Source organism: Micropterus dolomieu, linkage group LG18, assembly GCF_021292245.1.
Source record: "Micropterus dolomieu isolate WLL.071019.BEF.003 ecotype Adirondacks linkage group LG18, ASM2129224v1, whole genome shotgun sequence".
Classification (NCBI taxonomy): Eukaryota; Metazoa; Chordata; class Actinopteri; order Centrarchiformes; family Centrarchidae; genus Micropterus; species Micropterus dolomieu.
The window spans coordinates 32,343,908-32,362,137 of record NC_060167.1 but is presented as its reverse complement, the minus strand read 5'-3'; the positions used below and the strand labels follow the sequence as shown (position 1 = coordinate 32,362,137).

Genomic DNA, 18,230 nt, shown 5'->3' with positions numbered 1-18,230 from the left:
GTTTTGATCTCCTGGAATTTCCATTATTTTGATTATTTTCAAAACTCTTTCCCAGCTCAGAAAAAAAAGCTAACATGCTCCATTAATAATAAGAAAGATATTTTTTCCTCATGTCTCCTTTTCTGTATTGTTTTATGTTGAAATGTTTGTGTTTGGAGCATGAATACATATGTTTTAAACTCCAGTAACTACAGCCTTTTTAGCAGGACTCTTGACCCATAATTACAGCTGAATTTGTACGTGTTGTATAAATGGAACGGGTGGAAAAACTTGCAGCTTTTTGAGTCATCACAGACAAGGCTATCCCCTGAGCAAAGTGAAAATAAATAGATATTTAAACAAACACAGGGCCAAATCACGTGGCCAGGTTGCCCAGGCCCCAGCTGATGATGGTGTCCCTGCCTCAGTGCTTCACAGATTAACATTGTTATCAGCACAACTCTCTAATAAGGCTCTTTCCTATCTGCTTGATATTTATGATGGATAATGCCCATTTTCCATTTTCTTTTTTCCTCCAATTTTTTCGCTCATGATATTGCAGCTTTGAATTATTCTGCGGTAAAATTAATGAGAAAGTAGATTTATGGGTTTCATTTGTTTGTCAATTCGAAAATTAATTGGGTGTTAATTTTAGCCATCCCCTCATCAGTGCCGGTTCCAAGCATGCGCGCAATACTTTGCATTCATTGTAGCCTTTTTCTCCTTTATTGTGGGTCACTAGTTTTGCATACATTAAAATAGCCCACGGCTCATTCTCTTGATTACTTTTGGAGATGCCATGCATTTGGAATTTTACGCCTTTCCGTTATAATTATGAAAATTTTGCATTGAATGACAGTGCATGTATAATAGCCATTACTTTCCCCCAGTTTATGTAGCTTTGGAAAAAAAAGAAAGCAGGCCCCTTTCTTTTTTCTGCATGTGGAAAAATGTCTTTTATTTGAAAAATAAGTGGGGGTGAATAACGTCAGCCCATGGTTTATTTCAAATGGCATTTAATTTTGCCCGAGAATGTGTGTTTCTAATTGGTGTCTCAGAAATGGAGTTGGTGCGAGCAAGGGCCTGTAGATGGAGTTGTGGCTGGCTGCATCCCATCCCACAGTATTCCTCTTGCTCACTCCTTGTTTAGAAAATCCCATTATGGAGGGAGGCCGTGCCAGACTGGAGGGGTGAGCCGGGTCAACATCTGTCTGGAGGGAGAGGGGGGCCGGCTCTATCCCCAGCCCAGAGAACAGGGCCTGTAGGCCGGGTCCAAGCTGCTCAGACAGGCCCCTGAGTGTGGGGGCGTTGTGACACGCAACTGAACCGGCACAGGCCACAGTGTCAGATGACTCATTCGGATATGCTTCTTGCAAGGAAGGCTTCTACAGGAGAAGAGATGTAAACCATAGTAAACTTTGGTTTTGATTGTTGTTCTGGTACTGTTTAAACTCACTGTAGCCCACAAATGCTACTGATGATACTGAGCTGAGAGAGTATCCCTGATCCATGACGTGAAAGAGCAGTGCTGCTCATAGTGCTGTTTATTTTTTAATAATCCATTGTCTGGATTATTATCTCACCTGTTCTCTGTAAATATTCTTATGTGACAAGTTGTCAACCTCAATTTCCTATCTGTCAGCCTGAGTGTGTGTCCCCACGGTGTCTGGGTGTGTGTCCGCATCTTGTTTAGATCTGGATCTCTGGAGACACTATGCCTGTGTAGTAGACCACATATTAATTCACGTTGGACCTCCTATTACACGCCTTAAATGCAACACTATAAATCTGCATTTAGTTCCATTTTCACCTTCTTTCATGATGAGGTCCAGTGTTTTAAAGGCATTTATTCTGCTTCATATAAATAATTAATCAGCCAGGTTAATTCGCTTCTGCCTGACTTGGTCAGCTTCATTAACCGCCCTGGAATTGGGAGGCTAGACGCGTTGCAGCACTGAGGCCTGTGACCAACGCACAATAGCTGTAAATCATTCCACTGATTTGAGGAATATTGATATGCACCAGTGGAGGGTGGGGGTATAATATAAGCAAATAGCCGTATATTCACAATAATAATAACTTAGGTGATACATAAAACTATACTGCCAATATCTGTACGTTGTCCTTTTGAGTTAGATTTAAATTATGAAAGACAACACTTTCTGCAGAACTCAAAGTGGGTTATTTATATTCAGACCTGTATTTTGGTGTTAATTGAGCACCCCTGAAGGACTTCACTGTTTTCATTCGGCCTCAGATTGGATGTTTCTCATGGAGATCCTTTGGCAGGCCTCACACAGTCACCCTGTTTCCCATTAAAAAGCCATTCTGCCGTGGTTCTTCTGGGAGCCATGCAAGTAAATATATCCATTTCCATAGAAAGTGTTTTGTTTTGGAGGTCCAGTGTTTTCTTGGGCTCCTCAGCTCTCACTCAACTCAGGTTGGGTTCCTCTCCGATGTGTGCTGGACCCCAAACCCTCCACCGCACCCCTGCTTATACCCCATAATGGGGAACACAAACAAAACCTGAATCCCACTCGCTTCGCTCTAGCCCAGTATGGACTGATCTGCACCGGAAAAGACAAAACAATGGAGCAGTTCATTATTCTTTGGAGAAGCAGTCTGTGCGAGCGTGTGTGTTTGCCTCATTGCATAGGCTACAAACAAACAAGACACGGGGAAGCACAAACCAACAGGGAAACCTGCAATAAAAGCAAAATTGTGTGGGAAGGATATGACAGATGTTTATAGTTTGGCTCAGAGTTAAAATGCGACCTCATTGCTGTGTGTTTTAACAGCTGTTTCTCGCTGTCTCCCTTTCTGTGTCTGTCCCTGTTTTCTCTCTTCTGTGTCTTCACTCAGGTTTTTAAGTCATGATGCAAGAATCTGGGACCGAGGCGACGAGCAACGGACCAGCAAATCTAAATGGAGGAGGAAGCGTGGACGGCGGGTCCAGGGAAGGACGGCCCAAGAGCACCACGCCATCAATGGAGGTGACTGCAGCTGAGCTCCTGCATCTCCAGCAGCACCAGGTAGACCAATCCCCCTTTTACACTGGTCTTCTCTTTATTAAGACATGTCAACAGCAGCCCCCTCTTAAAGTGCCACTTAATATTTAATTCCACCTCAAAGTAAATCTACTACATAAACACATTATTATTATTATTTATGTATATTGAGGACCTTTTTGAATATTTAAAGAAAGGGAAGTGCTCTTTGCGATTGTGTTTGGCTGTGAGTGTGTTTATCGTAGCATGCAGCATCTGCATTTCGGTAAAATATTTATCATGGTGTTCTGACATATTTTAAGTATGTAGGTGCCACAGGATTTTGTAGACAGTTAAGAAACCATGACATCCAATAGGATGACAGCATTTTTGCCTGGCTCATTGTAAACACTCACAACTAATGCCACACTCTGCAGTGTTAAGTGTTAGGTGCGGAGATGCACGCTGGCATTATTGTCGGTGAAGCCCACAACATTTTCACCATCTCAGATTTGAGGCAAACAGACAAGCTCTTTCTGTTGGTGTCAGTGTTATGTGTGGCACACGACAGTGCGTTTAAGTAAACAACATTGAAAAGATCAGTGTGTCTTCTGCTATCTTGGTCTATCCGACAGGATGACTAGCGTTGTTGTCAGGAGCTGTTTGGTGATGATGCACAGGCTCTGTGCCGCTATCTGTTGTCACAGCACATCCATCAGCATTTGCACAGGGAGGACAACAACAATGCTGTAGCATGGAACATAGGATATATGACACTGTAACATATAGATATGAGCACTAATTCACTATTATCATTTATCATATTTCAGCAGAATCATCATGACGTTATGATCATGTGATATTGTGACACTGTGGTACAGAGTTCTGTTGTCAGAAATGAAGACAGCCAGCAAATTGATCCGTGTCTCATTTTGACAACGTTTGCCGTAGATAGCTTAGCATTTTGAAAAGTCAATGCTTGACATCTCACTTAATACGCAGGTCAATGCAGTGATAATCACTTGTGCGCATATATGTTTTTATCATGGTAAGAAAAATCATTAATTTCAAGTATATTGCTCAGCCCTACTTATATCACTTGAATAGTAGTATGACTTCATAAGCGATTATTGAAATTAGTCATATATTTTAATTATTTCTGCCATGCTTTGTTGTAGTTTAGAGACACATATGAATAATTGGCAAACATACTATACCGGCCAAATGTGATGTTTGAGATGTCATCTTATCACTAGTACACAATGTGTGCCATGAAACAGGATCCCTCTGTTTGCATTTTTTTTTTGCATCAGTCAGGGTACTTGGTGGGAGAGAATGGGAATACATACCAGAGAAGAACTGTTAGCTGGTCAGTAAGTATAAAAGGGTGTGTCAGAGTGCATCTTCCTTCTCAGTCTCAGCTTTAGGCCTTACCAGATCTGCTCTTCATCCCCACACCACTAGCTCCAGACCCCAATCCCAGACCTCACCTCCCACCCATCTTTTTTTCCAGCTCAAAATGAGCATGTCGTCAGTGAGAAAATCACAGCCATACTGAATTCATTACTGCAGTAGTCACACAAAACCATGGATAAAATTTCAATAACTGCAGGCCACAGTTGAGTAAACAGTTGCACTGAAACTTAATTCCTGTTGACTTTTCCTTCATTCTTTGCCAGGGGCACATTCTGACTTGCTCTGCAAAGACAACAGGGTTACAACTTTGATGAACTGATGCATGGGAGAGAGGGAGAGAAAGGTGTCATGGATGTGCATTTGACACCAAGAAAGGATAGAAATAAAGCCTCCCCCGCTAGAATAGAGCCAGTCGTCCAAGCACTGTCTCTGTTTTCAAGTCATCCAGAAAGAACTATTACTGTCCAGGATCTGCCATGGCATTTACAGGAAGGAAAAACGAGCAACTCTCTCCTTCCCAACTCACTGTATTACAGTCATGTTTCTGCTCTCTGCTTTCTACGTGGTGAATAGCAAGCCCTTTTGCTTTATGCCTTTTGAACAAATCCTGTGGTTAATTTCCTCAGCCTGCGGTTGGAGTTGAAACAGAGGGAGCTGTATTAATTGTTGTGTGTGAGAAATGGTGCATGGATGGGGACGAAGGACGAGATGTCTTACTCTCTGCTCCTGACACTGGGCTTTGATAGGCTACTTACCGGGGTAGTGTTACTGGGAAGGCAGGCAGGCAGTCTTTTTATTCTCCCATTAGACTAACCCAGGATTTTCACTCATGCACCATGAACCATGTTAATTGTCCCCAGGGCATTACGATCTTCGCTCAATTACTTGATAACTTTTTACTTTTGTGGCATTTCACAGTCTTTCTTTTAAGTTTTTTTGCGGCTTGTGCTAATACGCCTCTAACTGACACACTGAGGGCTTTTTTCTATTTCTTTTTTGCATTCTTTGTTCTCCACAACATCCAAGATGCTATTACCCCTTTAGGTGATGCAAAAATCAATCTAAAATCTTCTCAGACTCAAAGTGTAAATGTCTGAGAGTCCCCTGAGTGAGCAGGAACAACAAACCTGGCAGTGGCATATCATTTATTCTTATTAGGGAACATAACTATGAAAGACAGTCCTCATTAATAAAGATGGGGGATGAAATAATTGTAATCTGTTTGATCATCTTGATTCTGACAGGGGAATTCATCTTGTAGACTAGTCAGATTTGGGGGAAGTGGACCATAAGCTTGATTTAAGCATCTCTATTAGTAAGTCAAATACTGTTTGTTAAGAAGTAAGGATGAAAGAAGGCACTATCGCTCTTCTTTTTTTCCTCTAACATGCTGTGGTAATTTAGCAGACCTCACTTTTTGAGGAACTCAAAGTGATATCTGTTGTGTTGTAATGGTTAGATGTTTGGCTATTTGTTGTGCAGCTCAGTTGTTTGCAGTTGCTTCTGTATAACACTATCTTTTTTTTACAACATGAATATATATATATTTTTTTTAACATATGTGTGCACCCCAGAACATGTATGTTTACTTTCTCTGTGTTTTTGTTTGTGTGTGCAGAAGTTGTGGTTTTGACGTTATGCTTAAGAGGAAGTGAAGATACTGTCGAAGAGAAAAAATAACAAAAAACAATAGTATGAAAGAGGAGTGTTTTGCAATAACCTGTTTTGTGATTTAAATGATTTTGTAATAGGAAGTTGTGTTGTGTTGCTGCAGTTGTCAAATAAACACACTGACAACAATGATGTTAGGGACTTTGTATTAGCTTTGGAGCTGTTGTCTTCAGGATATTCAACTCCCTAAACATATTTCCTGTGATATATGGTCAATTTTAGCAAAGCATTTATAACATCTCACATGTTTAACCATGCAAGGGATCCCTTCACTTGAAATTTCTTCCTACCGATAAAACTGTAGAACATTAAATATTAATATCCTGTCTTTTAGAAGAGCCCTTTTAATCAAGTTAGAGTGATTTCTAAAATATCAGCCTGTCTCTCCCTCTCAGTGATACTGTACAGATATACCCCAACAATAACAAAGGAAAAAATAAAACAGGCATGAATAATTGCTGTTCTTTTATTGCATACGCACCCATACAGTCTGCTTTGTCAAACAAGTGCCTTTAAAGCTTTGTTACATATCGCAAGATAAGGCCAGCCAATCACGGGTCCACCATCGTGTTGCGTGTGCAGAGAGGAGAGAGTGACACGCATAACAGTGGCCACAGAATGAGCTGAGCGGGCACAGGTTTCCTGTTTGCTTAATGCAAGGCTTACACGGTCCCTTGTGGAGGCTCGAGAAGGTGGAAATGCACGTCTTAGCCACCGTCACCGAGCTCTGTTCTGCCGAGCTTCGGGGGGAAGTGCTAGATGATATGCCTCACTATCACAGTACGCTCAGACAGGTACACACCCACAGACACACAGATATACTGTACACATATAAACACATGCATGCTCACACACAACAGAGGCCAGGCCTGCCAGTGCAGGTCCTGCTGGTTTCTGGCATCCAGTCCACATTATGGGCTAATGGTCAGACTAAGAGAGTTAACAGCGTCAGGTCAGAGAGGAGGTCAGAGAGCATTTGCTGCCTCAGATCTCCGCTAATCGCATGTACTCTGCCGCAGAGCTGAGGGCAAGAGGGAGAGAGAGTGCTATGTCTGAATTGAAATCTGGTGTTTCACAAGACGAACACAGCCTTATCACCGCACGTCTGAGTTGAATTCCTGCCAGCATCACTGTATTTGCTCTACTGCAGAATTATATATCTGCGCAGTGCAGTGCTGAATATTTGACATGTGTGGTGAAGGTGACTTTGCTCTGGGTGCTATTTGACCAATAGCTGCGGTGCATAATCCTGCTGAATGTGTGCTTCCTTCCAGAGTCATGCCATCTAACTCATGCACTCATACAGTTTGTGCAAGTATGCATCCATAGAGGAGATCACACTAAAAGGATATGAGTTCACACAGTCTTGCTGTGCATACTCCACTAGCTCTCAGGTATGCTCATGTATACTGTTCATATTGTCACAGGAGGCCAAGCAGAGGCGCCGACTTATTGGAAAATCTGGCAGAGAGGATAACATCAGTGTTATGACACTGCATATTGCCCTAAATTGCTTTATTGGTAAAATGATAGTGCTCGTCCAATTTGAATAATTTTATGGAATTCCTCACAGAACAGTTTAATTATGTTATCACACAACTGGCAACATCTGTCTTTATACCACAGCACATGACAGTTTTATTACAGGCTGAATTTCTTTGCTGGTTCTGGCAATTGATGTGTGATCTGATTAATAATCACACAGATGGAGGTTAAATTTGAACAGTGTTGCTCTGCTATGTTGAAAGAAGGGAGAAAAAATGATTAAAGGAAAAAAAACACAGCCTGTGTCTGTTACACAAGCTTAAACTTCTTTCACTTGAATCAGATTGCTTTCTTAAACACAGTTGCATGCATTTTTTTATCTAAAGAAATCTGTTTAGTCTAGGTGCAACTTTTCAAATCCTTTTGTCACTCAGGTTTTGTTAGTGGTTTTGGGAGGGTAAACCACCCAGCACCTCTCCTTTGTCTTATGGATGCCATCCAGGACAGCCAGTCTATGAACTCATCCATTTTGTTGAGTCTACCTCCAGCCGCCGCTCTCCTACTGGGAAGAGATGAAGCACAGGTTGCATGTGTGCCGAAGCTATAGTTTAAAATAGTTGACTGTTGCTCGGGTCGACATCCTGTTTACACACCCTGCTTATGTGGGCAGCAGGAGGGGGATCACAGGAGTTGTTTGACATTGTGGTAATCAGATCGGACGCGCGCACACACACACACTCATCTCACATCTTAGTTTCTATCTCATTCCGGCATAAAAAAGAAGAAACAGAAAGTGTGTTAACATGCATTTGAGTTATGTGCTTGTTATGGTTTCTATAGTAACATGACAGTCACTGCCTGGTATTAAAGCATTCCTATTAGAAATGAATCAGAAATTAATCAGCTCCTTTATTTACTAAAAATGTGTTGATGAAGACATTGTCAGTACTTTATTTCTGGCTGATCTGTAGTTTTACATAGAGAGTGAAGGAGTAACAGCCCTGACATCATGGCGTCATGTATATTGTGTGGCAGAGATATCTGCTGGAGGTAGTAAGCTAACCAGCTAACCCTGGCCTGTCCTGTGTTTAATACCGCTAGTGCTTTCAGATGTGATAGTAAGTCAATGTAGCGCCCCGAGGGCTTGTCACTCAATGCAGCTGCATGAGCTTCTCCCTCCCCGACCTCTGGGCCGCTCACTGCCTCTACTTTCTGGTGTCCTGCCACCACTTAAATGTCCCTGTCTGCGACTGGGGGGGACTGGGTGTGAAATCGTCTTGTCCGGGGACACACAGAAGGTGGAAGCACCATGAAGCGCTGTTCGCCTTCTTTTGGTGCTCATCTAAACTAACTGGGCTGCTCAGACAAATTGAGCCGGTAACGTTATAGGTACAGCCGTGAGCTTCAATTCCTCCAATTTTCCCTCCACATCGTCTGCCCATCCACTATAAATATTAGAAATAGTATGACTACTGTCTGTGTTTATAATACATTCTTATTACATATATTTGTCAGTTATGTGTTAACTGAGTGACAATGAAGAGCAGACACACACAGGCAGGAGAGAAGCCCCTCCCCGCAGATCATCATATAAGGTGATGGTCCTTTAACTTAATTGTCGCAGAAGAAGCGACACCCGCTAATCCAGGAAGACATAAAAGGCTTAATTTATGAGGTTATTATGAAGATAAACTCTAACGTTACATGTGATTAGAAAAGAGCAGATGAGCAGAATCACTTAGAAGCATGGGTTTTCAAAGAGACAGAGGGCGTCCCCTCAAAGCTTGGGAAACAGCGCCACCCCCCCCACCACATCTTAAGTTTACTTGTTAAGTTTCCTTCAATTCCTGGATGCCTAAGGGATCATTTTGCATTACTTGATTTAAAAGCGGGGGTGGGGCGGGGTGGATGGGTGAAAGAATGAATCGTCTCCCCATTAAGAAAGACGCTGTGTGCATTTACGCACATTTACGCGATTTGTGGTGAGATCTTGACCTGATCACAGTGTTGCTTAGGCTACCTGTCAACCGTTTACTGTTCAATCCCACAGTTATCCCGTTTAAATAGGCTACATGAAAAACGTGTTAAAACAAATGAGCTAGCCTATTAAAGTCTAGGAGTTAATAACTGAATCAAAATGAATTAATTTATCATTGCATTGAAAAGGTGCCACAATCACATTTAAAGAGGTTACTTCCCCAAACAACAGACATAAAAAGGAGGGAAGAAAATCATGTGTGTTGACTTAGCAGGGATGATTTAATGCTCAAAATCTTCTGGGATCCATCCAAGAAAACTGTCTCTGTGTTTACAAAAAGTTTCTGAGAGGAACATTCACTTATTAATTCAATATAATTACTATTGACATAGCCAAATGGGGCTATGTCAATGGGGGAGGTAAGGGCCCTGGATAATGGATAGGGAGGCGCTGGCCCAAAAAAGGTTGAGAACCACTGCTTTAGAGAGTAGCCTGGCTGAGGGAGTGAGGGGACGTGAAATACTGCCTACTATTTGTTTGGAGCATGTGGCCAGTAATTACACATTGTACCTTTAAAAGAAAACTCCACAGGTTTAGCATTATACTTGTATAACGTTAAAACAGAGATTCAGATGTTATGCTAGTCTAGCCTCAAGCACAAATGAGGAGCAGGACACATAAGTCTGGTAAGCTCACTTATTTCTAACTCTACACCCCAAGATATAGTGTATTTCATTTTCAAACTTGTAGTTTCAGCCCCAACCCACGCTGACTCCGGTGACATCACTTGAGTCAGTTTATTAGATTTCTCTCAGGTCCCTCTGGAGCCACGAAAGGCTTGAAACAAGTGTTTTCACACAGGAGTAGTATTGGTAGCATTAGCACTCCTTAAGACCTGTTAACAGACTTTGTGTAAAATCAGTGAAGTTCCCCTTTAATTAATAAAACATACACACAGGCTGTGTCCGAAATCCCCACTCATTCACTACTCTCTACCCCCTATGTAGGGACTCGCATTATTAAAACAACACTTTCGGACACTGCCCTGATCGTTATTTTGGCGCCGTTAATTGCCCCGTTGCTGTCGGACAATAATTTTTTTCTATCAGCTCAATGCATGATGGTATATATGGCTTGGTTAGTGACCATCGGTTGTACACTACTTTTCAAAATGCATTCTAGGATACACTGAGTGCACTATATAGGGTATAATAATTCTCACTATACATTCGGACAGCACTACAAAATGGCGAGGTCACTACATAGTCCACAATATAGTGAGTAGTGGGTGATTTGCTGTAGTCGGGAACTGCCTACTACAAAATACTCACCAGTAGTACATATTAAGCAGTTTTCATAGTAATATGCAGTATGCTAGGCTAGGCTTAGCCAGTTTCCAAGATTTTGCTTTTGTTTGCATACTACATACTACATTTAGGCCAAATCACTATGTACCGCTAGAATACAGTAGCAGGCTGTTTCAAATACAGCTTAACATTTTTATGACATAAAAGATGTACTTTGTTTGAATTTCTCTTCTTTCTAATAAAATTGGTAAAATCAGTCCAGTTGACTATGGCCATACCAAATAAGTCTGCAAAAAGTTGTTAATGTCAAATATGGACTTGTCTTCACACTTGCATTTTCATGTTATTAGTAATGTAAAGGTTGTTAGTAAAGATTGCTATCCACACTGAAATATGTGAAAATAAGAAGGAAACCCCTAAATCCCTTTCTGTCTCCTCATTTTTGGTTGGTAAACAACAAAATAATAGTGGCCCTGACAAAGCCTTGCTGTTGTACAGAGTCAAATCACTATGTTATGTTGCAAACCCATTGAACAACATTTAATACAGGTAAATTACTTATATCATGTGATCTTTCAGATTGAGCAATCACAGGGAGAGTTACTGCTACCAAGTAAGTACCTGAGTGTGGCTTAGTGTGGACAAGATGGACAGCTAGGAAATCTAAACAACATGCAATTTGTAAAAAAAAAAAAAAAAAAAAAAAAAAAGTTCAAATAGGCACACAGTGAGGGAAAGACACTGTCTACAGTCTATCTGTCTATCTGATTCCCTGTTCTAATCTGATCTGATATTAATCTGGTTTCTTTTGTTTGTGTGTGTAAATGTGGTCAGAATAAAACTGACTCTGTAATCTCTCTTTTTAAAGCTAGATGTACTGTATTTTGCTGTTGAAAATTTGTGGATGAGGAAATCTCTGAAAGGACGTATGCGCGTACAAATGCCTCCCTTGTAAATGATGCAAGTGTATGCTGGTATCATTAGGAAGAGTGAAGTGGCTCTCATTGTGTGGCGCCCGGATGGTCTTTGATGGCCACAGTCTGCGTGTTTGTGCTGAAGTGGGCAACTCTAAACTTTGAGCAGGTGTCTGAAGCAGCTGGCTGGAGGCAGACAGGGAAACACGTCTGCGTCAGTTCAGTATTAAATGGCTTAGAGAGAGGCCTCGGCTAGCCAGAAGACTAATGCATCCTCAATGTTTTATTTAAAGTAGTGCCAACAACTGCCTCTGAATGCTCCACATCAAGACTCACACAGAAATCATCACACACACACACACACACACACACACACACACACAAAGGCACACAGAGTAATTTTGCGCTGTTTAGCTGAACAACTTGTGTGTTTAGTGTTGTAAATAAGTAACCGTTTTAACAGGGCCTCAGGAGACTGTGGTTGGGAAAGTACACGCTCAGACATGACTGGCTTTAATAGCCATTGTCAAAACACTGTTTCAACAAAACCCTTTCTTCACCCAATTGGAATGTTTACATTTAGTTGAATAATAATGCCAATTTAAGGAGAAGCTATTCTTTAAGGATTGCCAGTCTGACCCAATTTATTAGGGATAGACTTAAGGATGCACAATTCCTCTTGGGAAAACATTCAAGCACAGGGCCTATTCATTTTTAATGAGAGCACTACTTTAAAAACTTCATAGAATTAATATGTATCAGTGAAGTCTTTCCTGTGCAGAAAACTTCAGGGTAATTAATATTCATAGGCTGTGCTTGTTAACACCCCCAATGCTAGTGCAATGTAGATCCAATTAACATAGAATGGACCCTAAGGATTTGGGCAGATAAGGGTTAAATGAGCTATTGAAATTGAAACTGGGACTGTCTCCTCTTAAAACACTTATTTGTTTCAATAAGCCCTAATCCTTGTTGCAGATTAAGGCATCGTTTAGGTTCACATGGCTGCAAAGGTAGAGTAGCCTGAGATACTTCATACTGCGTATGTGCATGCACATTTTTTATGTGTATGTGTGTGTGTGCGCATTTAGGTAAATGTGTGTGCATGTGTGTGCATGTGCGTGCATGACATGCAAGCATGTGCACTTGCTTGTATACATGTATGCATAGAGGGCACCACCTACACAGCCAGGCTAATGTGAAAATCCTGTAGTGCGCCTGGCTTTTTATATCTTATTCATAATCTCTTGACACAATGTGGGTAATAGTCATCAGTGTTCATTCTTAGCGTCAGCCTGCAAACCCTGGCGAAGCTGGGTGACAGAGGGGGAGGTACTGGGGTTGTAAGGGGAGCTAGGCAATAGTAGCTGAATGCCTGTTTCCAACCTGCTGCTGTGTTAGCACACAGACTGCAGATATTGCTCCCCAGAGCATCCTGAGAACACTGTGCCCACTGTGTCTCAGTTCCAAAAGGACTCAAAATTAAAGACTAGATTTAAACTTCTTTTTTTTTTACCTTGCTTTTAACTTCGTTTGACTTTTTTCAAGTTATTTTAGCAAACTAAAATCAAGTCAGGTTGATTACCCTGAGGAAAATAAATGAAAACTATAAAAAGCCTGGAGCTAAATGAATCTGAACTTTGACATTTGTAGTGTGAATGAAGGCAATGAACTGTCAGATGGGCCAAGGATAGTTTTAAAGCCAAAGAAGTGATTTATACTTATGTATCATTATTATTTCTTCATAGTTGTTTATAGTAGAAAATGTCTAATGTAACAAATGATGATGATGTGGATGTTTGTAATTGTGTTTAATAATCATAATTTTTATATCTGTATATATTTGTATACGTTACACAATTAGTCACACAGCCCGTTATGGATAGTGTTTTTCTTCTTTGTTTACACATATATTTTGATATATTTGTAAATTATATATGTTTGTATACCACATATTATAGAACCCCCCTGCATTTCAGTTATACATTATTTTTATTCTTTTTGTCCAGCTGTCCCTTTTTGCTGTTTAGTTCCACTTGGCCCTTTTGATCTGTATTAAAAAGCCTCGCCCAAACTGTGGGATATGTAGCTCTGCAGTTAAGTAGCTGGTAAAATTTTGACTGGCTCACATGGACAATGTCGCTTTATTGACAATAACATACTAATAACATATTATTTACTAGTGGGTAGCTCTCACCTGCCCCAGCTGTGAGTCAAGTGGGTCAAGGATCGGACTTCACAGCCACGTCCAATAGCACCGTCGATGTGCCGTTATCTTCGGTGTGTACAGCCACAAGCAAGCAATTTAATATAGAACGAAATCTTATGGAACTGTGTAGTAGTAAAGAGATTTCAGTGTTTTTTTACAGCACTAGTGTGCAGTGGATATCCCTTTTTTCTGTGAAAAAACTGACAGCTCTGTTTTTGGCTCGTAGTGTGGAATATGATAAATTACCGAGGCTGATGATCAAATGAGCCTTCATTGAAGTAAATATACATGGACAGCCACGTCCACGTCCAGGTCTCTTAGAGTAAATTTGATTGTTTGACATGTATTCACCCATCAAAGTTTGTATCAGTGATTAATAACAGCCCCTTGCGCGTTCAGCAGTGACATGGCCTCTATTTGAGAGAAAAATGGCACAGGTCTGTATTCACTGGTGAATAGCTGTATACCATTTAGAGAATGATATGCCATGATGGGTTGTCTCTTCATAAATAATAGTGATGGCAACTCTGCATCCTGTGAATGGCGTGTGCCATAAATACTTAGCCAGGCCGGAGACAATGGTTCATAAAAATCCTTATGCAACCTCTGCACAAAAAAAGATATGTATTATTTACATGGACGGTAAAAACAAATGTTTTTTCCTCCTCAGTTGGCGGCAGAGACACCTCCAGAGCAGGACAGTGTGTGCCTCTCCCTCACAGTGGTCGCTGATGCGCTGTTGTTATTTGCTTGTTTACAATCTTTGACATGATGTAATGGGATGGCTGTGAAAGTACTAGCCAGTAAATGGCACAGAAAATAAGACGGTCCTTTATGTCTTTCCTCCCCCCCCTCCCCCCCTTTTTTTTCCTTGTTTTTTGCCTGCAAATGTGGAATATGTTCTGCATTTGACTGAAGGAACATGAGCCTTGAATATAAGTAACTGTTTTTTGCATTAGGTACTCCCTGGAGGTAGGGGGGAAATATCATGTCCCTGCGTGAAATGTGAATGTGAAATCTAGCAGAAAGAAATATTTATGACCATTTTCTGCTTGATTAGAGCTGGATGACATGCCTTAGGAGACAGTGAGTGGACAAAAGGCAGCAGCACTGCTTCTGGGCAGATGTTAAAGAAAGAGTTGTTTAGGGAGGAGGGCATTCTGTCTGGGGGCTCCGTGTGTGTGTCTTTGTGTGTGTCCGTGGGTGGGATGGGTTGGCCTAGGGGGTCGGGATTGAAGCATGGTAGAGGAAATTGAGTAAGTCAACAACAGGAGTGAACTGGGAGGCAGATGGAGAGCACACAAGATCCATCACTGGTCTTGTTCTCAGGCATACAAATTATAGCCAATGTCTCTGAGATGCCAATGCTACGTTTTGATATTTAAAACACTAATATAACAAAAACAAAACTAAACATCAGCTTGAATTGAGCAGCGCTGCAGTGCAGTGTTGTGTCACTTAAACATTTGACTTCGGGCAACAGTTTAGTAGTTATCAGTGAAGGGAATTTGAATTTCATTTTATTGCTACTGTCTAATGTCAAAAATTAGACTTCCTCGTCTGGTGTAGGGTAATAACTTACTTCATACTTTAGGACTAATCAGTCAGTAATCAGTGCATGCTGTTCATTGAAGTGTCGATTCGGCACACTACTTACAAGTAAAGTTTAATCATTCAGTGCTTACGTTGTCCTCTAAAACAACACAGATGAAACAAAAATGTTGCTCACTTTTATCCAGTGATACTGAATTTACAATCCTACAAGCTTAAGTCAAGCCTACATTATGCTACAGCCACCCACTAAAGGACAGGCTGGCTGAAGTGTCTGAATTGTAAGGTGAGCCTCATTACCACTTCTTCGTCTTTATTTTACCAGGAAGTCCCTTTTAGATCAAAAATCTCTTTTAAAAGAGAGACCTGGCCAATGTGGCATCCATAAATAAACACCACATTTAAAATGCACCACATACAACATGACAAAATTCACAATAAAACAAAAGAGTACGGCTATGTGATCAACAACAGCGGCTGTGGCTGAGGAGGTTGAGCGAGTTGCCTGTTAATCGGAAGGTAGACGGTTCAATCCCCGGCTCCTCCAGGCTGCATGTCCTTGGGCGAGATACTGAACCCTGAATTGCCCCGGGTAGTGGCTGTTCCACCAGTGAATGAATGTGTCTGTGAATGCTGATGTAGTGTAAAAGCGGTTTGAGTGGTTGTATACAAATACGTAGCATTTACAATAGCCTCCCAAGAAAAACCAACTGTGTTCTTTATGACGCTTTTAAATGTATCAATTGATATACACATGTTTCTAATTTGAGGTCTTTTAGCAAATTATCCCATGCCCAGGGTGCATAGCATGAAAATGCAGTTTTCCCTAGACCTGTATAAACCCCAGGATACATTAAAAAGCAACCACTTGGAGGAGCGTAGATAGTAACTACCACAGTTGAGACAGAGGAGGTAACCTGGAAGTTTACCTAGCATAGCTCTTGCTTTGGAAGGGCCACTTATCAGACATAGCAGGCTCCCAGTATTTTGTTAGATGCGGTCAGTGGCAGTGCTTATGTAGATCAGAATTAATGACAAGAAGTGGTCATTTTTTCTACTTGTACTGTAAATATTATTGATCCATAAATGTGCACGCGCTGGCTGTGATAATGAATTGTAATTTCACCTGGTAAAACACCTTTAATGAATGTACAGGACATCAAATGCACACAGCAGTATTTAAGTAGTACTGAAATTGGAGTTACCATTATTCTGCACAATACCTTATTATACAGTGTGTGTGGCTTTCAAAGTGTGTGGAATAAATCCCTCTGTCAACTATAACATAATGCTGTCTTGTCTGCACATTAGCATATTTTATACTCAGTACATTATATTAGCATAGATTGCATACAGTAATGTCAAGGGCCAAAACAGGGATTATTGAAAACCCACAGGGCCCACACATGGATAATTGAGTTGTATAGCTGTGAAACTGCACAAGACAACAATTTTGTTCACCAACCGTTGTCAGTGAATATGCATCCTATTATGGCACTATATGTAATTTAGGGACTGTGTTAGCTTGTTTATGTCATCTAACACTATGTGCTCATGGCCAGTAGAGAGGTATTTCCTCACTGTCTGCACCTATTGACACAATGCCCTGTCAGACAAAACCCCACTATGCTATAACGTATAATATTTTGTATAATTAAACACATACTGACTGTGTTAGGCGAAGGAGAGACATCTGTATAATCATCACCACTCGCAACAGGCCTATCAATGTTGTGGTGTATCAGGGCAAGCACTGACATATAAATAATCAGTTAGTTACCGTATTGACGCAATTGTGTCCATTGCATAAGCAACCCATCTCTGGCAGCAGATTGATTGTGTTTAGACAGAGCCTGTGACAGGAGGGAAGCCACAGCTCTTAGAGCCATTTCCAATGGATCAGAGAAGTACAAAATTGAGAGTATGATTAATTTTTCAATTTCTCTCTGCGGATATCTAATAATTGTGCCCATAGATAGCCATGGGCTCTTATTAAACATTAACATGCAAAAGAAAAGTTAGAATCAGAAAGATGGTATTTTGGATTGAATAATGTAAAATATCTGTAGGGCAACAGGGAAAGAAGCAAACTAGTCCAGGTTTATTCTTCAAATGTTTTCCACCACCGCAGTGCCTACTCCTAATTACTGAGCTCTTATCTGCACACTCAACACTATATTTATTTTTCTTCATTGCTAAATGCAAATTTCTCTAACCTTTTAATAACATATACATGTCAGTAATTTTTAAAAGCAATCATTAGAAATGTCAGTTGGATTGTGCCAGGATTGTGTTTTTAATTGGTATGTAACTCTACTGGACAGACAAGTTTTTATTTTTTAATTCAAGTTTTTGATAATTAATGTGAGACTGTCTCCAGCATATAAATGCTTGGCTCTTTGATCTGGTAAAGGGAGTGTTGCGAGGCACATGGTTCTTATTAAAATGTACCAGCGTGTTATCTCCTTGCTTTGCAGTAGAGAGACACTTTGCCTTTAAGAAGCCGAGCCGTAGAGAAGGTCTCTTTTTCTATCCCTTTCTGTCTTTCTCTATTTCTCCCTGTACTGTCTCCATCACTTTGCTCACTTCCACATAATATCATCTTCATCTCAGATAGCTGTGGCACAGGGGAACTGCATTTGTTGATCAGATTTGGCTTGGCTGACGCCTCCTCCCCAGAAGTACGGGGATGTGTGTGTAATGCTTCCCTGAGCCCGGCCATCGCTGGCTGAT

General features: G+C 40.9%; 1 protein-coding gene across 15 annotated transcripts in view; it reads left to right on the top strand.

Moving 5' to 3' along the window:
* The window catches only part of foxp1b (forkhead box P1b), a 150,462-nt gene that overhangs the window by 66,373 nt on the left and 65,859 nt on the right, over positions 1 to 18,230 (top strand). For all 15 annotated transcript variants that reach the window (XR_006829119.1, XM_046076244.1, XM_046076255.1 and 12 more), the window contains one exon: positions 2,842 to 3,011. Coding sequence is in view for 14 of the 15 variants with exons in the window: in XM_046076244.1 (XP_045932200.1) it covers positions 2,853 to 3,011 (159 nt within the window). In the remaining variant the exon portion in view is untranslated. The remainder of the gene's footprint in view (positions 1 to 2,841; positions 3,012 to 18,230) is intronic.